The sequence below is a fragment of the Bemisia tabaci genome, chromosome 4 (genome assembly GCF_918797505.1).
Source record: "Bemisia tabaci chromosome 4, PGI_BMITA_v3".
NCBI lineage: Eukaryota > Metazoa > Arthropoda > Insecta > Hemiptera > Aleyrodidae > Bemisia > Bemisia tabaci.
In genome coordinates this window covers 11,444,228-11,466,424 of record NC_092796.1, presented here as the reverse complement: position 1 = coordinate 11,466,424, position 22,197 = coordinate 11,444,228, and the positions used below count along the sequence as shown (strand labels likewise).

The 22,197-nt window shown below is 39.2% G+C and overlaps 2 protein-coding genes across 6 annotated transcripts in view; one reads left to right on the top strand and one right to left on the bottom strand.

The window, feature by feature from the left end:
- LOC109033536 (facilitated trehalose transporter Tret1) overlaps window positions 1-5,880 on the top strand; it is a 14,422-nt gene extending 8,542 nt beyond the window's left edge. For all 3 annotated transcript variants that reach the window (XM_072299326.1, XM_019046206.2, XM_019046205.2), the window contains one exon: window positions 553-5,880. In XM_072299326.1, the coding sequence (XP_072155427.1) occupies window positions 553-1,565 (1,013 nt within the window). In that variant the 3' untranslated portion in view covers window positions 1,566-5,880. The remainder of the gene's footprint in view (window positions 1-552) is intronic.
- Window positions 5,824-22,197, bottom strand: LOC109033529 (secreted frizzled-related protein 5). Of its 3 annotated transcripts, none has more exons than XM_072299328.1 (6): window positions 20,841-22,197; window positions 20,177-20,749; window positions 19,032-19,234; window positions 14,528-14,602; window positions 8,140-8,384; window positions 5,824-6,083 (listed from the first exon to the last, which is right to left on the bottom strand). In XM_072299328.1, the coding sequence occupies exons 2-6, from the start codon at window positions 20,551-20,553 to the stop codon at window positions 5,865-5,867; spliced, it is 1,119 nt and encodes a 372-aa protein (XP_072155429.1). In that variant the 5' UTR covers window positions 20,554-20,749; window positions 20,841-22,197; the 3' UTR covers window positions 5,824-5,864. The 3 variants fall into 3 exon arrangements, with proteins under 3 accessions (XP_072155429.1, XP_018901740.2, XP_072155428.1); XM_019046195.2 differs by having other exon boundaries at window positions 21,740-22,197; XM_072299327.1 differs by having other exon boundaries at window positions 20,177-22,197.

Genomic DNA, 22,197 nt, shown 5'->3' with positions numbered 1-22,197 from the left:
TTTTGTCTAAATCCTTAACCAGTCATTTATGTAATGGGATTAATAAAATAATACATTGAAATAACCGCTTGTTTAATATGACTTCCACGTAAAACGTTACAGGGATGCAGGGTGTTAAGTATCTAATGGCGCAAAATCGATATCTCCCGCTGCCTTCGTCGCGCTCCCATTCTCACTATTTTCACGTTAAGTGTACATATGTATACACCAATCTCTTGCAAATTTAATCGTCTTTCCACAGAAGTGACGAGATTTCCGATATTTTGAACAGAAAAAAAGTTATGAGCGAAAAATGGGGAAAAACCGTAAATTTTAGGCGTTTTTTCAAAATGGCGGCCGGAGGAGGGGTCGGATCTGTCAGGCAAGTTGAAATTCGGATTCTACGACCTAAAAAACATAAAGTTAGCCCATAATTGCTAGTTCGACTAAACTTTCCCTCAAAACCCCTATATTGATCTCTATTGCCTGGACTACAATAGCTATGTCTATCGATTTCAACAATCAGCCCGCGGAGCTTAATCTCACTTTTAGTTACTCATTCCTCTGTTCCAGGTTGCTATTTCCCAGCCCTGCTGTACGTCTCAGAGATAGCCCCAGTGGCCCACCGCAGTATACTCCTGGCACTCAACGGCCTGATGGCATCGGCAGGTCTCGTCTACATCTACATCTTGGGCGGCTACTACCCGTGGCCCATAGCCGCCACCGCTTCCTGCTTCTTAGCCATCTTCGGTCTCCTCCTCACCCTCTTCCTCTACGACTCCCCGGTCTGGCTAGTCCGACACGACCGTCTAGAAACCGCCCGTAAGAGCCTCCATCGCATCGAAAATCCCGCCAACGTCGAAGCCACGTTGAAACAGCTCCAAGAAACCGCCTCCAACCAGCCCAAATGCGATTTCACTCTGAAGGTATTCGTGGAGCCGATCGTTTGGAAGCCGTTCTTGGTCATTCTCGCACTGTCCGTCTTGCAAAACCTGGCGGGTTTCTATATTATAATCGCGTACACGGTGCAATTCATGAGGGAGTTCCACTCCACGTTCGACCCACTCCAAGTTACAGTCGCCATAGGGGTGTTTCGGCTGATGGCCATAGCGCTATCTGCCGTTTTGTTCAGGTACTTCGGGCGTAAAACTATAGGCGCTGTCTCCGGGTTCGGAGCCGCGGCCTGCCTCTTGGCTACGTACGCGCACTGGAAGCTCAGTTTGACGGTGGCGCTCCTGGCGGAGAACCAGTGGATCCCGATTTTGCTCTTCCTGGCCTACGTGTTCTTCATGTCGATGGGGATATTCCCTCTGCCGTGGACGATCCCGTACGAGGTGTATCCTATTAAAGTTCGTGGGATGATGTGTGGGGTGAGTTTCTGCTCGATGTATGTGATTATGTTCGTGGCGGTGAAGATATACAACATCCTCATGGATAATCTGCGCCTGGAGGGTACGATACTGCTGTTCGCGGTCGGGTCTTTGTTGTTCGGTGTTTTTTCGGTGACGATTCTGATCGAGACGCATAGGAAAACGCTCGATGAGATTGAGCAGTATTTTGCTGGTGGCAGAGGGAAAGGGAAGTGAGGTAACTGACAACAGCAGCAAGCCGATTATTGAAATTGATAGACAAAGCGATCGACAAATGGGAAATTGAGCAATCCTATTGGTGGAAGCGGGAGGTTGCAATGGACAAAGGATGTAAGTAATACGACTAACTAACGGAAACCCACCAGAGACCCGATAGTTAGTCCATCATTTACTATCTTAGTCTATTAGAACCACCCACTTCAACCAATAGGATCGCTCCATACTCCTTTTGTTTTCTTTGTCTATCGCTTTGTCTATCAATTTCAAGAATCAGCCCGCAGGTTGGTTGTTGAAATTGATAGACAAAGCGATTGACATACAAGACATAGGGAATATGGAGCGATCCTATTGGTTAAAATGGGTGGTTCTTATAGACTAAGGGGGTAAATGATGGACTGATTGTCGGGTCTCTCGTGGGTCACCGTTAGTTAGTCTATTACCTACCTTTTTTGTCCATTGCAACCAACCGCTTTCACCAATAGGATCCCTCCATATCCCTTTTGTCTTCTCTGTTTATAGCTTTGTCTACCAATTTTAACAAGCAGCCTGCAGGGTTTCTTACGGGTAATTTAAAGATACCAGAAATGATGGTGTTGCTAGTTTAGTTTTTCAAAGTATGTGGGACCAATTAATTTGAAGAGAAAATGATTATCGCTGATAATCGTTTACATTTGTGACCTTTCGTCGAACAAAGCAAAAAATAAGAGAAATTACCATCAAGACTTGTTGGTCACGAAAAGAGCTATGTGGAACCGACAGATAAATTGGTGCTGTCGGTTACTTGACAGATACGATGTTTTGTGGTAATTAGGTATCAGTAATGTTTATCGTTTTTTCCTTTGAAATTTCTAAACAGTCAACTGGCAACGCCAACAGGTACTCCCGATGCTATTTGAATTGGGAGCGAATTTTCCACACAAGTAGGTATTAGATTTCAATTTAAAAGGTCAAAAACTTTTAAAAACTCACTTGTGAGCTGACTTTCACGACTTATCGTCAGTAGACGCGTTTTGAGCAAGCAGTTTTAACTCAATTAATTTATTAAATTGAAGGTGAAAAGAACTGTGCAATATTTTGTACAACCTTACACCTACGGTACCAACGATACCTATCAATTAATATTTCGACTCCCAGCGTTATAATTCCAAATATTTATTGCTCAATAGAGTGAGAGAGAAAAGTAAACCCTAAAAAAGGCAGTTGTGCCGTGCAACTTCCCTGGAAGCAACCACATCTAATATTCTAGGAAAAGGTTACCCTACCTTAATCAAATGAATAGTAATTTTCTTTAAAACCCCTTGACTTGCGGCGCGATAACTATTCAAACACGATCGTCGTGGGGTTGCATAGTACCTATTCTGAAGGCGATTTTTACGCCGGCGGCAAAAAATGAATATGCATGCGGCATGAGTTGAGCTTCCTATCTGTTCCCCGTCAGAATGAAGATAAATTGTCGCGATCATTGTGAAGTTTCTTTACCTCATGCTTGTTGATGTTTTCATATCGACCCATGATTCCGTTTTGAATCGAGTACAAGATTGATGAGCAAATAATGTCAATAAAGCAAGTCTTACATCCAAATAGATAAGATAGGTTGCTGTTTGGAAAAGACGAGTAGCTCTTCGTAATACATCACCCATTCACGTTATACGGATAGACATTTACATGTTTGATGAACGATGAAAGATGAAAACGTAAATCTGTAGAAGCTTTAATCCTGGAAAGTTGCTCTTTACTCGAAACCCACTTGTTAGGTGGAGAGTTTAACTCGAGAACCATGCACCTCTGAGAAATTCCTTCCTTGGGTTTTTTTTTCGACTGAAAGTTTTTCAGACTCCGCGTTTGAGTGCATCGGTATGACTTTTGAAGCTGAAGCTTGGCTGATTACTTCTAATGGCGAAAACAGATTGGAATATTATGTTTTTGTGCTTTGGTTCGTCGTAATTGAATAGATTTATTGAAATTCTGTAAAGTTGAGAGCTCAAAAATCATCTATTCTGGAAATGAATGCTTGATTTCAGTTTTTTTGTTCCTTATTTAACGATTTCATCGTATTTACCTTATGATCTCATTCCTGATCATTTTGTTTCGGAGACACTTAATTGTCGCCACTGAAATCGCTCTCATTTTTGTTCATAAATACGGCATGGCGAACTAACTTCAAAGCAAAGTTCAATACGTATGTTTCCATGTGAGTCAATTTTGGTGTAAAACGATCAGTTGAATTTACACTTGATTGTATAATGTATTTACGGGTAAACATTTATCACACCTGAAAAACAATTGTGTGCATGTAGTCAAAATATTTCAGAATGTAGTCAGGGTCGGACTGACGCACCTCTAAGGGCGCAAACCCTTAGCCGTCGAAGGGGGCGCAATGTGATATTTTGCTGATGAGTGTGCGGGAACATCCCCCCCTCTCTTTCTCTCGGAAACGCCGAAATTTTTTAAAAATCAAACTCTACTAAGTAGAATTTTGACGATATTTTCAGGTTCAAAATCGATTAATCTTACAAAGGAAAATTCTGACATTGAACATAATAATAAAAGTAACGGAAGAATTGTGAGATGAAAGATGTAAAATCGATTAATCAAAGAAAAGCTATTCGAGGCATCCAAGCACCATTATCTCTGGAAAAAACAAGCGAGAGCTCAAGAGATCCAAAATCATGCTTTTGAAAACTGAAAGTTGGAAAATGAGGGTCACAAGAAAACAAGAAATACTCCAGACCCTGTATATTGTATAAATAACTAATACAATACATTTTAAATTTAAATTTTTAAATGTTTAAACAAAGTGGGAACAATGAATCAGGGCCGGATTAAGGGGGTGGCCACATGGGCCGCGGCCCATGGCGGCAAATTTAGGGGGCGGCAAATTTTGGAATTTTTTTAAATGTAGGTATAAAAATAGTGTATTTTCTTCGAGAAAATACATTAAAAATGGGATTCAGAAAAAAATTAGCAATGAGAAAAGGGGACCAAGTCTCCCTTTCCTGAGAGCATAGTAATTTCTAATTTTGTTGTTTTTCGGTGATACAAGAGGCAGCATCTTTAATTAGTCGAGTCAAGAGAGGGACTAAACACGCAATTTGGACTGGTGCTCAGCGCAGAGAGGAATGATGACGAGAACTTGAGATGAAAAGGAGAAGCCCTCGGCGGTCGGCACGTAACACATATTAGCGCCTACAAGATTGCATGAATACTTCACGCATTGCGTCAGACACACTGCGGTCAGCAGCGGTCGGCGTGAAACGCATACCGCCTACAAGACTGTGGGAATACTTCCCGCATCGCGCCAAATACAGTGCGGTCAGCGCGGAGCTGCGGCGGAAGTTAAAATTATTAAACCTCATTTATGTTTGTTCTTTCTTAATTTTTTCGTTCAATGCTTATAAATGGAAGGCCTTGTCCACACAGAGATAGGTTTACGGGACTTAACTTTCGCGCAAAGTTCTGTGAACTTTCGCTAGTAGTGTTGACATGGCTTTCGTAAAAAATGTGTCTAACACGAGTAAACGCGTTTTATGCACCCCGCTACCTCCGGCACGTTCACTTGACGGTTTTATTGATGTTTCAAAACGAATGAGAAGGGGGCGGCAAAATGCAGATGGCCCATGGGCGGCCAGTAGGTAAATCCGGCCCTGATGAATATACATACTACATAGCTGAAGAAAAGAAAAATAAGAGAAGGGGACAAAATACAGAATACACTTTCCTCTATAACTCCTATTCAAGCTTTACGTATAATTTTTAGGCATTTTTTTCCTTTACTTATTTTCTTTTCTCCTTGCTTTTTATTTATTATTCTTTTCTTTTTTCTCTTCTTCTTTTTTCCTTTTTCCTTTTTTTCTTTTTTTCTTTTCTTTCTTTTCTTCTTTTCTTCATTTTCTTCATTATCATTCTAGCAGCCGGAAGAGGGGCGCGCTGAGGGGGGCGCATCTGCCAATGGCAGATTGGCCTTATGGTCAGTCCGACCCTGAATGTAGTGACAATTTTAATGTGCCATTAATTTTGACTCATGAAAACTACGATATGAGAAAATTTACACCTATTGCTGCGATGTGAGATTCCAAAAAAATTGATAGGTCCTCCACTTATGCCGATTCAAACTTTATGATAATAATGAATTAATCTCATGTTTTCCATGAAACTTTTTTTAGACATATTGTCCGTAAATAGTGAATAAAACTCTGACATGTAATTTACCTGTACACATATTGTCTAGAAGTATTTTAAAGAAGTCATCGTATCATTGTATTTTTAAATTTTTGTATTATTTCATTTTGTTTTAATTTAACCAAGAACAAAATTTGATGTTTTTTTCCTGTTTTGTCTCATTTTCGGAGTTTTACTAGTTGTAGTTGTAGTTGATGGAGATGTAGGCTGGGGCGATGTTGAGGTCGGCAAGTAAAACGGATCACTAGATGTCAGGGCAGCGTTGATGAGCGATTGAGGCAGTTTTGAATCACTGCAGTTCAGTTTTTTGAACATCCGGACAGCATTTTTGAATGACTGGAATGCGAAAAAAAATGATAACACTTGAAAAAAAAAGTAATTATATTCAGCCTAGAAAAATACTTATTCCAATTTAAATCGAAAATGCAAAACCCTTTACGGGACAAAACAAGAGTTCACTACAATCACCAAATCAAGCACTGGCACCTCTGTAAATCAACATAAATGCATAAAACCAAATATGGGCATTGAAACCGATAATCTTCGAGCATATTTACTTTGAAAGAATCGAAAAAAGCCGCTTTTTCATATAAAAAAAAGTTTTTCGATAGCGTATATATTTGAATTTACACATTTTTTTTTTTGATCGATCATTAAAGTTTTCTTGATAAAATGTCTGAAATAAATCTTAGACCAAGTAAAAAGTATCATAAAACATGAAGACGCTCCAAGCGAATATCGTGCTATCGAAGATCATAATGACCCATCAAATCTTAATTATGCCGATGGGCGTTATTGCGATTTTTCGAAACAACGTGTATGCCGCTTTGCCCTGGTAAAAATTGGCGATAGGAGCTGCGTTTCAAAATACCATAGGAGTTCTTATAGCCGACTGAAGAGGGCGATAGGAAATCATCTAGCTGGCTGTAGAAAGTGGAAAAAATCAAACGGCCGGGCTACACGAAGCGATAAAAAATTGTACAGCCGGGCTACAGTTCCTATCGCCGGGATTTACACTTTATCGCCTGGCTGTTGCTTTTTACCCATCGGCTATAAAAGGCTATAAGAAATTGTGTAGAAATTATTGTGCTTTGTAAATCCTTAAGTTTGTACGGAATCACCTTAATATTTACAAAACGCACATTATATTTTCCTTTACTACATATTTTTTTTCATCAATTAAAATGAGAAAAATCCATACAGAGTGTGCAAACATTTCAAAGCCATGAGTTGAAAAACGCTGACTCCGCGAGATTAAATATTAGAGCCTAACAAAAAGCGGAGCGGTGGCGCACTAGCGCCTACAAACCTAACAGGGATACTTCACGCATTGCGCAATGCGTGAAGTATCCCTGTTAGGTTTGTAGGCGCTAGTGCGCGTTCAGCGCTGGCTGCCTGCCCGCCGCGGCGCTTGAAGCAACTATTTTACACCAGAGGTATTGCACAGTATCATATGAAATTGAAGGCGCTCCAACATATTACGGAATGACAGGCATCCTTCAAAAGTACGGAGCTTTCCTCGCAAATTAAATCAAGGTACTGCCGCCCAATAAGAGAGCGGGAGTCCAATAACTCACTAAGTCCTAGCATCCGTAATTAGTAACGTTTAGCATACACTTTATCGCCGGGCTGTTGCTTAATCGCCATCGGCTATGAATGGCTATAAGAAATTGTGTTGCCGGCTATAGAAGCTATTGGAAATCTTACAGCCGGCTGTAGGTCTATGGTATTTTGGAACACAGATTCTACTGCCAATTTTTACCAGGGTGATATTGTCGCAGAGGCGGATCCAGCGATGGAGATGTTGCATGTGTGAGGAATTTGCGATTTGACTGTTGATATGTAAAAGTTCGCAAGAAACCCGATGGTGCCACTAGTTTTCTCGAAAATCAACTCCCAATCCCAAACAAAGCTCTCAAGCTTAGGCCAAAATGGAGGGGATATCTCACGTTATCCTGAGAGTCCACCTCTACATCAAGACAAACTCTCCATGCAAAGATAGGGAGCAGGGAAAGTTTGTCTTGATGTAGAGATGGACTTTCAGGATAGCGTGGGATATCCCCTCCATTTTGGCCTCAACTTGAGAGCTTTTTTTGAGCTTGGGAGTTGATTTTAGAGAAAACCAGTGGCACCATCGGGTTTCTCGCGAACTTTTATAAGAATCATTAGTCAAATCGCAAATTCCTCACACATGCAACATCTCCATTTGGCAGCACCGGATTGCCTCCATTTAAACCTGTACTGAATAGTCGATTCTTATCGGAGTACCTGAACCTTCCAAAATCGATACATTTCCATTGGGTTAAAGGGAGAAAAGAGAATGCTGCCAATCTGCTGGTTCCGCCAATGTATTGCCGGCGGCGATTGCTACTTGCCTGTGACAGATATTTACCTTAGATCGTTTGGTGGCCCACGGCATGATAAAATTAGGAGTCACTTTGGCCTCTCTCACGGATCCCATGACGAGGAAATTGTCCGTACTGGATGACGTCATCTTCTGGCAGCACGACTGCATTGGCTCAAGAGTCATGACTGGCCGCTTCAGTTGCTTCAAGAACTTTTCTCCGCCCTTTAGTATCTTTGCTTTTCGACCGATCAGCCTCGCTTTCCGCACTTTTTGAATTTTCACCCGTACCGCTGCAAAAATTAGTGATACAGGTTACCAACGTTAAATACTCGCCGAACGTATTATCTTTTACAATGAAAAAGTGTTGCATCGTACACACTAAAGCTGACTATCCAGAGTTGTAACTCTTGCAAGAAAATAAATTTTTGCAAAACCATTAAATTCACACAGAGCTCTGGGAAACTGAGTGTAACTGTCTAGAGAAAAGCTCGTGCGACTAAAGTTACGGGTTTCTGTCTTAACTAACATTTTAAAAATTAATCCCTTCATTACTGGAGTAATTTCCTGGAATTTACCGAGGAAATAGACCAGGATTGCTCCGATCGACACATTTTACCTAATCAAAAAATAAAAATGGACCTGTCTCTCCATTATTTCTCGACCATATCGATGTTGATCTGTTCACGTTTACCTGTTACCGTCGATTCCTGAGTCCCTCAAAATAGAATCCCTTTACCTTTATGATATTACGCTAGTAATGATGAACATGCATGCCACACACGTAAATCAATCTCCAAGGATGCGACTATACCGACTCGTAGGGTCTGATTTTGCCTATTCGTTCGGATGAAGGCAAACTGCGATAGTTGATGCTTCACTGAAAAACTCGGCGCGTTGTGCGCCTTCATCTTGACGGATAGGCACTAACAGCTCCTGCGCGTCCAAATAGTCGCATCCTCAAAGATGTATACCTGTATGCGTCAGGGTATAAAATCAGTGGCGTGGCGTGCTTTTCGATATATCGATTGATTTGCCATTCAATCTTATGGAAAAGGATCGATAAACAAAGTGAACGTAACGAACACCTCGATAATCGATCTTTCACGCCTCGCCACTGTATGTCATGGGTCAGGAGAGCGTAGGCTCGTCATCACCTGTAACAGAACGTTGTATTGGGTAGGAAATTTATCCACACAATACATATTTCCTCATCAAATTTTTGCGTAGAACACGTTGCGGGAGCATCATAAATACCTGTTGACTTATCTAAATCTATATCGTGCATCGACCTCAATGATTATGTAACTTTTCCTGTTTGTGAATCTCAATCCTCAATATCGTTTTTGTCAGTTGCGTTGATAACCGCCCCAGCGATGGGCGACGAATAAACCAGTTCGTAAGCAGATCGTAATTTGTCTCCTTTTTCCTCATATTCCAACATGGTAGCGTAGCGTGGTTTAAAAAGTTGAATAAGTTGAAGTGCTTCACGTGGAGATCTAAAAACTGCGTAATATGTGCGTAGCGTGGAAATGCATACAGCGCGAAATAAGTGCGTGACGCGAAAATGTACAAACTGTGAAATATGTGCTTATTTTGAACTTCTTTTTTTTAACTAACGTAATATGGCCAATAACGGCACAAAAATAAAAGTGCCCGTATTTAGTGGGAAGAATTTTTCAAAATGGAAATTTCGCATCACACTTTTACTGGAAATGAACAACTGCAACCAATGTATTGTACGTGATGAAAAACCGGATGGAATAACGGATCAAAACTGGGCCAGCATGAAAATTAAAGCTAAGAATATCATTGTATCAGCCATTGATAATCATCAGTTGGAGCATATTATGAATTTAACGGAGCCCAAAGATATGTTAGAGAAATTAGAACATACTTTTGTAGCAAAAGGCCAATCTAGAAGATTATTAACAAAACAAAAGTTAATTGAACTTAAACTCAAAGAAACTGATAAACCGGAGGAATTTTTCAATAAATTTGAAAAATTAATTAACAACTTAAGTGATACCGGTGAAACCATAAATGAAGAGGATAAACTACAGTATTTACTATTGGCTTTGCCAAAATCTCTCTTCTATATCAATGATCTTCTTGATTCAGTGGACGAGGATAATCGTAACACTGAATACGTTAAAACGAAAATCCAAGCTGCATTTCTGAGGAACGAGCAATGTTCAAGTGTTGATGAAGTGACTCATCAACTAAACTCTTTCTACATCCGAGGAAACAATCAGAGGGGAAGAGCAGGACCCTTCAAACAACACAGTGGCCAGGCAAATTCAAATTGGCAAAATTCAAACTGGAGAGGAAATTCAAACTGGAGAGGAAATTCAAACTGGAGAGGAAATTCAAACTGGAGAGGAAATTCAAACTGGAGAGGACGAAACGGAAGCAGGCCTAACAGAAGAGGCAGTAGATGGAGAGGAAATTTTCGCACAAGAGGCAACGGCAATCAAGGGAGAAGAGACTGGTATCAAAATCAAGGACCAAATGTCTACAATACAAACGCACAAAGGTATGAGTACACTAATGAAGATTTTCCTTTTCAGCAAAATCAAAATGTTAACCAGGATTGTAATTATCAATATTTTAGGAACAAGCACTCAAATCCTCTAATTCAAAATTTTGATAATGTAGAACCAAATTGCAGTCAAAACTATTACATGTGTATGTCTCCTATAGTTCAAAATCACACAGCCAGATTTCAAACGAATCAATTTTCGGATAAGATTAATGTGTCATTCTTATTGGACAGTGGCTGTTCACACCATATCATTAACGATGATACGCTATTCTCCGAATACACGTATCTCGAAACACCTACAAAAATAAGAGTTGGAGATGGACATCCACTGGAAACCAATAAAATCGGCAATATTTTGTTTCACACAACTGTCAATGGCAAAATCATTAAAAATAAGTTATGCAACGTATACTACGTCAAAGAAATGCAAGTTAATTTATTGAGTGCCTCGCAGGTTACGAACAGAAACAATAAAATCATTTTTCAGGGAAATATCGCTAAAATAGTAAGTAATGAAACTTTAATGATTGCATTCAAAGAAAACGAGTTATATACAGTACAAGGATATGTATTATCGAATGAAATACATGCAAATATAGCAAAAAAATCAACAATAAGTAATCTATCAAGCTTCGAAAAATGGCATAAAATTTTAGGTCACATTAATTTTAATGATTTATACTTAATGAGCAATTTAAATTTAGCCGATGGACTCCCGAAACTCAAGAAGACCTTCACGAGATGTGAAACTTGCATTAAAGCTAAAATGAATAATCTCAAGTACCGAGATTCAAGATCTAGAGCCAATGATATCCTGGAAATTGTGCATTCTGACTTAATAGGACCATTACCAGCAGGTGTAAGTAATGGCAAGTATATTGTTAGCTTTATTGATGATTTCTCAAAATTTGCTGTTTCATTTTGTATCCCTAGCAAAGATCAAGTAATAAATACCTTCATAGAATATACTAATTTTGTAGAGAAATATAACCGGTAAATTCATCAAAGTTCTTCGCTGTGATAACGGAACAGAATATATTAATAAAAACTTCTCGAATTTTGTAAAAAGTAAGGGAATTTATTTACAACCTTGCCCACCGTATTGTCATCAATTAAACGGTGTGGCAGAGAGGTTTAATAGGACTATTATGGATAAAGTAAGATGTCTTTTGTTAGAAGCCAATTTAACAAATTACTTTTGGCCATATTGTGTTAAAACAGCAGTGTATTTACATAACAGGGCATTAGCTAATACGAAATTGTGTAAAACACCGTACGAAATTTTTATGAATAAAAGGCCAAATTTTTCAAATTTAAAGCCCTTTGGAACCAAAGTTTTTGTAAGAATTCCAGATGAAAAACGTCAGAACAAACTATGTAATAAAGCAGAATCAGGTCAATTAATAGGATATGCTGATATGGGATATTTTATAAAGATCTCTAAATCAAACAAAGTGATCGTTTCTAGAAACGTAATCTTCATAGAAGAACCTGAAAAATGTATTAAAGAGACCGAGCACTCTAGTGAAAATTTAACACTCAATGACCAGTACGCAACCTTTAATACCGAAAACCCTCTCATAAATGTTGGTGATAGTATTCACAATAATGATGAAATGTTACAGCAAGAACAATTTCACACGCCGGAACAAATAATTAATCCACCTGAACCTCCCAACCTCAGAAATAGACAGACTCTTACAGCTCCTCGTAGATTAATTGAGGATCCCATTTTTGCTAACACGTGTAGTGTTATAATCCCTGAAAATTTTGAACAAGCTCTTGCGAGTCCCGAAAAACTTAAATGGCAAGTAGCAATTAACGAGGAGTTGACAAATTTAAAGAAAAACAACACTTGGTCTATTGCGAAAAATCAGTCTCAAATTACTGATATTATTGAGACGAAATGGCTATTCAGAATCAAAACAGATGGAACTTACAAAGCGAGATTAGTTGCGAGAGGATTTCAACAAAGCTCCAATGATAACGAGCAGCTTTATTCCCCAGTTGCAAGATTGAGCACTGTTAAGCTACTATTATCTTTAGCAAATCAATTTAACTGGCACCTTCATCAGCTAGATTTCAAATCCGCATTTCTGAATAGTCAAGTAAAATCAAATGTATACATTAAACCCCCTAAGGGTTCAGAAATAAACCAAAATGTAATATTAAAACTAGAAAAGGCATTATATGGGCTCAGAGAATCGCCACGAGACTGGTACGACCATGTTAACACTTTTATGACTAATAATGCTTTCATAAGGTCAAATTACGACTGCTGTCTTTATTATTTAAAGGTAAATAAATCCAAGGTGCTTGTACTGTTCTTTGTTGATGACGTGTTAATTTTAAGTGAAAATTTAACAAGTGTCCAAAATGTTAAGAAATTACTGATGGATAATTTTGATATGACTGATTTAGGAGAGCCCGAAATCTATCTAGGATTACAAATTTTCAGGAACAAGCGGAATAAAACTCTTGCAATTAATCAAGGAAATTTCATTGAAAAGTCTGCCATTAAATTTAATGTCATAGATAGTAAGCCGGTCAAGACTCCTATGGAGGAAAATCTAAAAGTGATTCCTTCTGAATTACCAAATTTTTCTTTAAACTACAGAAATATCATCGGAACTCTCTTATATATTGCAAATGGCTCACGTCCAGATATCTCATTTTGTGTAAATTACTTGTCCCGCTTTCAAAATTGTTGTTCAGAGACTCATTTCAAATATGCGTTACGTGTCTTACGTTACGTGTATGATACTCGTCATTTAAGCCTCACATATAAATATAATCCGAAAGGAATTGTATTTTCAGCCTTTTCGGACTCCGACCATGGGTCAGATATCATTGATCGAAAATCAACAACCGGTTCACTCTTATGCATTAATGAAACGCCTATTTTATGGAAGTCAACCAAACAAAAAGTAGTCTCATTAGCCAGCACGCATGCTGAATTTTATGCCCTGTCTGAAACAGTTACAGAGGTTTTACCCCTTATGGGTCTTTTAAAAGAATTAAACATTGCTTTTTCCGATCCCAGTCCAAATTATGGAAGACAACAAGGGCGCAAAAGACATAGCATTAAATGGACGGTTTACGAAACGATCAAAACATATCGATATCCGATTTCATTTTGTCACAGACTATGTAAATAAAAAGGAAATCGAAATCAAGAAAATAAGTGGTAAGGAAAACCCGGCGGACATTTTGACTAAACCACTGGGCAAATTTCAATTTGAAAAATTGAGAGAAAAGTTGTCATTATGTTAAATTCCTCAAATCAGGGAGGCACCTGGCCAGTGTCTCACTCATTTGTTGGAAAATTTGCAAGTCAAAATAAAAGTATATTTTCTCTTTTCTATTTACTTATTCGTGATTTGAGCAATTTTTTTTTATATGGTTCAGAATCCACTTCCCCAATTATTATTTATGTTGCAGATCTGTAATATTATATGTGTAGGTATAAACCTGGCGCCAGGGAGGGTAGTGTAGATATAAGTAGTATATAAATATTATCGATTAATGTAGGATGTATTTGATATATTTTGTAATGAAATAATTATCTGATTTTTCAGTTCCTAAAAATCAGGGAGGCATGTTGACTTATCTAAATCTATATCGTGCATCGACCTCAATGATTATGTAACTTTTCCTGTTTGTGAATCTTCAATCCTCAATATCGTTTTTGTCAGTTGCGTTGATAACCGCCCCAGCGATGGGCGACGAATAAACCAGTTCGTAAGCAGATCGTAATTTGTCTCCTTTTTCCTCATATTCCAACAATACCCAAACTCAACTCATAAGTAGTCAAATTAATGATCTATATTTAAGCATAGATAGTGTATATTTTCTCCATGAATGAATCAGAATTAGTTCTCAAAAACTTACCGAAGTCCGAGCGACAAAAGTGATCCAGTATGTTCTCGTAGGTATCAGGCTGATTACAAACTGTACATTTTTCATCTTTGAACCAAAAAGAAAATTATTGCGTCAATCGATGGCGATCATCAGTTGAAAAATGTACATAAATAAAGAATATAATACAGCAAAATATACAATTTTATTCGAGAGATGATAATGTGTATTTTACATTATTCTATCTCTCTTCCATTGTCATTATGAAAATTCTATCTACAAAACCATAATCTCATTCAATTAAACTTTGAAACGTGCATCAATTTAAAGTCAATATTACAATTTTCGGGCACCAGAGTCTATCCTCCCAACGATACATTCATTTTGACTTACAGCTTTACGTGCTTTCACCAAGTTGCGTTGCGTATGTAGTTGCGAGATCAACTGTTCGTAGATACATATATTTTCTCATTTTAGTAATTCCAAATTGATTGGGAAATATTTAGTTAAAACAAGAAATTGGTTTTATCTTTCAAATATGTGACCCTACGAGTGCAACAGAGGGCTCAAGAGAGCTAAAAACTGAATTATCGATACCAGAAGATAAAAAGTGTCCTACAAACATTTTCTTTCATTTTTTCAAGTAAGGTTCGCAGGTTGAAAAAACGAAGTGTCGGGGGGGGGGGCACTTAAAATTTGATCTTTCATGTTCTCAGAGCACAAAATTGCCTAACTATCGAGTTAACTTTACGCTCTTCATTGGCACAAAAATGAGCTAAAGCTCTCGAGACTTCTTCTCTGGGACACTAAAGGATTACCGTCGAAATCTCGAAATCCGATTTTTCGACCCAACTCCGACGAACGTTTTTCCACTGGAAGCTTTACCCACGTGCTTTAGAGTCATTCGAAGCCGGTCGCATTAAGTTCAAAGAAATAACATTTCGATCCTCTTTTCCTCAATTGGACGTGTTTCTGTCAAACGGAACTATGTGCTTTTTGACGTGAGCCCTGTGGTGCATATATTTTTATGGGTCTCAGGGCTCATGTCTTGATGCACATAAATCCGTTTGATAGAAATACGTCCAATTTTAAGTTAATGTGCTGATTCCCACCCTAAAAAAAGTTTCTTGATACCTAACAGAGCGGAAGGAGAATATCTTTCGTTTATAAGAGGGATCTGGAGTGAAGAAATCGTGCGCATGGTGTTTCCGCCACCGTAAGTCTGTGATTTACGTCCAGTTTCTTATGAAGCTCCATCATCTCACACGGTCGTTGTTCCTCCTCTCCCCGCCAAAGCCTATCAGTTTTAAAAATGTCTCGTGTTTATAACGAATTTATGGTCGGCTCATGCCACGCGATTTATCGATAGTTGCTTTGTTATCCCTTCATTGGTGTTTGACCTCGATCTAGGCGTCTACGAATACGTACAGGGTGTTGTTATACACTGAAAAAAAATAGTTCTGTTCACAGGGCACAGAAGCTTCCGTTATGAGGACAGAGTATTCTGTTCCCACGACCTAAGTTCTGTTCTCACAACAGAAAAATTCTGTAAGTATAACAAAGAAACTGCAGGAGCCCTGTTAACAGAAGGTTCTGTCGCCAGCACCATCTATTTTTTTCTGTGTATTCATAGAATGTAATCACGACGAGGGAATACGTTCAAAAAGAAGAGATTTGAAAAAGAAAACGTTTCAAATTGAGGTTGAATATGTCATTCTTCTCGCCTGATATTTCAAAAACGCATTTAAAAAAATAAATAAATAAAAAAAATATCTCTTTAAATTCTTTGAAATAAAAATCCTGTGGTCCGATGAATTTCGCTAAGTAAAGAAGAAAACTGCGTATCCCCGATCACAAAGTTGCAAGTCTCCATTCACTAATTATTTTTTGGAAGGAAAACCAATTAGCAGATTTTCTTGAAATCGCTTGAACGGTCTTCAGAGATTTTTAGACGCTGCACTTGAGGTGCGCATTTTTCGACTTAATTCATCGATACACAGAGAATATAAGAGAAAATAACCTGATAAAAATCGCTCTCCTAAACAAAATATTTCAGAAACTTAAATCTTCATTCCCAGTGTATTAGATCATGAATACCAAGCAACAGTCTGAAATATGAGACAGGTATAAAAAACAAAATACACAAAAAATGGGTATCCAATGCTAAAATACAAGTCTGTTGTTCAAAATACAAGTCGTTTCGTAATGTCGACTGGAAAAAAAAGAAAATAAAGTCAAATAAGAGCAAAAACTAAAAATCTATCATCTCGTACGTACGGTAAATCAAAAAGACTGAACAGTTATTTTTCACTCGCTGAAACTGCAAAACGTCTCGCTTTAAATGCGCAAATGTACGAGTATTTTATTCTTAAATTATTTTAACGCGTTTTTTGTGATTTTTTTCTTGGCCCACCCGTGGACGATCACATAAAATCTATATGCTGAGTCATAAATCACGAACCCCTAATTCCCCTCTAAAAAAAACCTTGCGGTTTACAAATTATATCAGCCTTATATGAAACACCCTGTATGTTCGCTATCGATCGCTCTATCATTGTAGCTTGTAATTTATGACCCGAAGTTACTTGGCCAGACCTATAGACGCGACAGCAGCATTGCTTCGCTATACGAAGAAACGCTGTAAGAGCTTTCCAGTGTTTCCAAATATCTTCTGATGAAATACGAATTTCTGAATAAGTCGTACATATCTCTCTCCTGAATTTCGGAGAGAATTTCAATCGCAATTCTATCTAGCGTCCTAGAAAACTTCAAGGACTACTATTCATAACTTTTCTCAAGAATAAATATTTTAAGAAGAGGAATTTGGCAATATTCGAACGGTCTTATGACATTTCTTCTTGGCAGCACTGAGCGTCCCCAGCGCCTCCGCGGCCAGACATGGCGCCCACGCATTTGTCCCGAGCAACATCGAGGACAGATAGCCGAGAAAAATCATGATTTTAGGCTTTTCGGCTAGTTAAGCTTACACTTTCCCGCCCGCAATCCGGCAATCATGGAGCTAAGCTGATCCGCGGATCAACGAGTTTCATGTGCGAATATAACTGATTTTGCGTGCATATTTATGGTGGATTGCCACGACCCACCTCCACCTCTCAGAGGCAGACATTATCGACGTCAGTAACTCAGTAACGGAGCTCGTTACTGTTTTTTACGGATCTGTTCATCAGAAAGCGTAAATTTCTACTGTTTTTTACAGATCTGTACATCAGAAAGCGTTACCTTTGCGTGTTTAGAGAGGGGTTTTAAAATGTATGACCTCCGTGGGAAAGAGGGATTTCGATTTCTAGGGACATTTTTTTCTAGGAAGCGATTTTTGTGAATTTGTGTGAAAAATTCAGTGTTATTAGTTTTGATGAAAATACTGTGTCGATGGATTAACATTGAATCGACAAATTTCTACCTCCTTTACAAAGCCCAGATGACTCTTTAATGAGTGAAGAAAATTCAAAGAAAATTTCAATAAAAACCGTTTTTTTCTTTTTTTTAATAGCTTGGATACAGACAGCATAAGATGAGTGCTAATGCCTTGCCGGATCTACAATTTTTAATCTTCAGCCAAGATTCCCCCAAAAAAGTTTTTGGGGCATTATATATGTATTTTGCTGGAGGAGGATGTGGCGATATTAGGTACCTATGGCATTCAAAAATTCTTGCTCCAAAATCATTATCGCGGTGTACCTTGCGATATACCGATTGATCTGTCATTTAAACCTATGAAAAAGGGTCGATAAACAAGGTGTTCGCAGCGAACACCTTAATAATCGATTCCTCGCTGTAGCTTCAAATGAGGAAAAATCGAAAATCGCTCATTCATGTCTCACCACTGCCCCAAACGACGCAGATTGAAATTTTACAAGTAGTTTTTTTGAACTGCAAACTTGAAATTACCGTCGATGAAGCTTAGTTTGAAAATTGTTTTTGTTTATACACACAATTTCAGAGCACTAAACAACTTTAAACTTAATTTGCAAACTTAAAAGTATATCTTCACTGAAGCTTATTAGTTTTAGAATTTTTTTGTTTACGCACAAAATTGCAGAACACGACCGTACAATGACAGTAATATTTTAAATACTAACCTAAAAATTTTCAGACCTTAAGAAATTTTAATTGAGGCACTGGATGCGGAAAAGACACTTCTCGTTTGCAGTGTTTCAGAGTCTCCTCTAATATTTCATTCATCGTAAGAAAAGTGAATGCATCCATTTCACTAAAACAATCACTGAATATTCCTTATGATTCTACAATTTTCTATGGAAAGAATTCTGGCAAAATCACCCATTAAATTCTTCTCCAAGGGGTTATTTAGCAACAGAGATTCTGAAACACTGCAATCGAGAGGTGCCCTTTTCGCATCCAGGGCCTCAATTCCATTTTCTAGTCACATATGAGAATATTAATGGCAGATAAGCTGTTACTGGAAAAAAACAAATCTTTGGTTATAACTGCTAAATTCGCAGTCTATACAAAAACTTCTTACCGCATGTTGGATAAAACATTTGAAATTAGTTCTTACCTGACGTTACAGTTCCCTCCTCATTAGGAGCGCGCGATCTTGTATGAGCGGAAATGCACATGTCATCGTCTTCCGGAAACCTTTCGCACTCGAACATTTCCGGCCAAGGGTAACCGTAAGTCTTCATCCGTTTCTCACACCCTTGCTTTACCTGCTGGCACAGAGAGCGGCACGGATAGATCGGTCGATCCAGGCATACAGGACTGCGGAAAAAAATTTGAAAAATTTGTTTTCATTTACCCAATATGTTACCCTATCCTTTTTTTGGCAGGTTTAATGGCTTATACCTCTTTTCAGAGATATACAGCCAACTATAGACAGAGATTTAACGTCCTTAGACGATAGGGCGATGGGGACATCCATGCTCCAGGCTTTTCAAATTTTCAGGGATTAAGACCGAGTAGAACCTGTTCCTGCAGATCTACTCGTCAGTTCCGTGAAAAGATGACGGCACTACCGGGATTCGAACCCGGAGCCTATAGAGTCAGACGCGCTGACCACTAGGCCAACCTTGCCGGCTAACCCCACCCTTGGATGTCACAAATGGACCTCGTTTAAACAGAAAGAGAACCTAGCCATATCAGCTCTTGCCATTTAATTGGGCAATTTAATTTTTTACATGAAAACGGTTGTGCGGATTTTTGTGCAAATTTCAGTGAATTTTTTCCATAGTGGGAAGCAAATTCAATAAAATTTTCAAAGGAACCCGCACAAGCGCTTTCTCGTAAAAACAACTAAACTGCCCAGATAAATTTGGCAATGGCTGATGTGGCTTGGTTCCTTCCTGTTAATAACCTGGTCCAAATATATGGGCAGATTTCGCCAGAATTTGCTTATCTACATCAGACGTTTGTGTAAGTGTATGCTGATTTGCATGGGAAATTTTAGTTTTTTTTTACATAAACTACACATTCAATTTACTGTAATTATAAATGGCCTAAACAAATCTACGTATTTCCTTTCATGTTTTAATCTCGAATCAATGAAAATTTCAAGCCATAGTGTCGGTTGGTTCTGGCTTTAAAAAATGAAGTATGAACAGAGATTCTGCAACAGCGCAAACGAGATAAGCATTTTTGAGGTTTCGCCGTCATTTCGGTTTCTTTGGAGTTTTTCGAAAAAAAAGGAGATAAAATCGATCTCACCTGAAGAGGGAGCAGAGGAAAAGCTGCGTGTGCGTGTGACAGCGGACGTTGAGAAGAGGCACCCAGGAGGCTGCCTGATGCACCACCTCGGCGATGGAGTCGTGTCCGAGGAGATTGGGCAGTCGCATCTTGTTGTACCCTATTCCGTGGCACAACTGCATTTCCGCCTTGATGTCCACGCAGGTCGGCTGCACGTTCCTCCCAGCCGACCGCCAGTCCACCATCAGAGGACCCTGCACCGAACCCGAGGGCTCGCGTCCTGACAGCGGCGTCGCCAGGAGCAGAACCGGAAACACCACCCATCGCACCATTTCCGGAAGCCGCCGTGCGAACGGAAGAGAAGTCGCGAGGTTAAACCTCGAGAGGGCCTGGAGCATTTTTTGGCGCTTTGGGCTCTGAGAAAATCACGGTTCAGCGGAGTTTGCGAAAAGTTTAAGGACTGGAGCCTTAAGCTCAAGTTATTGAGAAATCAATTTCTGCTGTGAATCGTCTGCATGAGCCACACAAGTTGGGAATCGACCCGGTGTACTTTGGAATACTAGAAGCGGGGGAAGGGGCTGAAAATCTAATGGCCTATAAAAGAAGGTTCAAAATGAAGGATTAAGTCTACTCGAAAGGTCTTGATGTACTAGGCCCGTAAAGCTTTAAGGTGTTTATACGATACCTTAATAGATTTCTGTAGGTAGGTAGAAGTCCACGAGAGATGCCTACGACTCCTGTGAGAGACTGTAATGGAAGCCTTGGTATTAGATTCGGAAATGCACCTTAAAATAAAGCGGAAATACGCCGAAAAAGTCGTGGTTTAGTGGAACAGTTATTAAGGTCGATTTGCTGCAATCAAATTTGAGATTTTTGACAAAATGACGAGAGGAAAATTTTTGAATTTCAAAGACGAATAATATTAGATAAATTCTGTCAATTATAAAAAAGTTTTTCGACATAAAAATCCTGGGAAAATTGAATTAACTTGTTCTTGGGACTGCATCGCTGGAGAAGATAAAGAATTTGAGCACGTGGACGAGTGGTAAAATTCAGATACCTATCATTTGATCGATTTTTAAAAAGAGGTTAAAGTCGGATCCCTTACACATGTTGCAGCAAATTTTCTGATACTCATCGTTTCACCTTCACTCTTCCGACGATTTAAAACTTTTTTCCAACTTGCAACAAAAGTTTACATCCGTATTCCCTTCAATTCTGAATAATTTACTTCACGAATACGTGTTTCCCGTACTCTCGCGTACCCCAACGTTTGAACACTCGAAAACTGTACCGAGGCACTGTTAACAATGTAGTTTTTTAACGTACTCAAAAGCAGATTCTCTCGAATCAAACACTGTCCTCAACATTTCGGTACCGCACTTTTTCACGTGTGATTGCCAAGTGTGGCGCGCGGAGCACTCGTTGTGTGACTCGATTGCATCCTTTCAAAATCTTCGTTTATAAGTTTTTAGTTCCACATTTTTTTCAAAGGCAAGCCGAACTCGAAAATTTCGATAAATTCTCCGATCTGTATAAAAAGCTCAAACACACACTCAAAAAACAAAGTTTGGAATGACTCACACTTGTATCCTTTCAAAATCTGTCGTTTCTTACTTTTCAGTTCCACATTTTTTTTCAAATGCAAGCTGAACTCGAAAATTTCGACAAATTCTCCGATTTATGTAAAAAGCTCAAACACACACACCAAAAAAAAACAAAGTTTGGAATGACTCGCACTCGGTTGAAACTCTCGGGAAACCTCGAAAAACGCTCCGGGCGAACCGAGGATGGAACCGGGGGGCCGATGAAACACGGGGTCGGATCGAACATCTGATGGAAACAAGTCGACTGTCTATCCTGGAGCGAGACGGTCCGTCCACAATTCCACATGGGCTTCCGCTGCGGCGGGCGGGGGAGGAGGGCGGCGGGTGACTCGGCCGAACATGTAACTCGAGTCCCGTGGACAACTCGCGACTAGCGGCCGCCGGGTCCGGGTCCCGCGGAGGAAGCTGCGATGAGCTGGAGCACCCACAACCGCA

What these genes read in the sequence shown, in the direction of transcription:
- LOC109033529 (XM_072299327.1), bottom strand. Translation starts at nt 20,553, where the DNA reads ATGCTCCAGGCCCTCTCGAGGTTTAACCTCGCGACTTCTCTTCCGTTC. An exon ending in GGAGGGAACTGTAACGTCAG is followed by an intron (nt 14,603 to 19,031) that starts GTAAGAACTAAT and finishes TTTGGTTCAAAG; the next exon opens with ATGAAAAATGTACAGTTTGT. An exon ending in CTTTTGTCGCTCGGACTTCG is followed by an intron (nt 8,385 to 14,527) that starts GTAAGTTTTTGA and finishes TAATTTTTGCAG; the next exon opens with CGGTACGGGTGAAAATTCAA.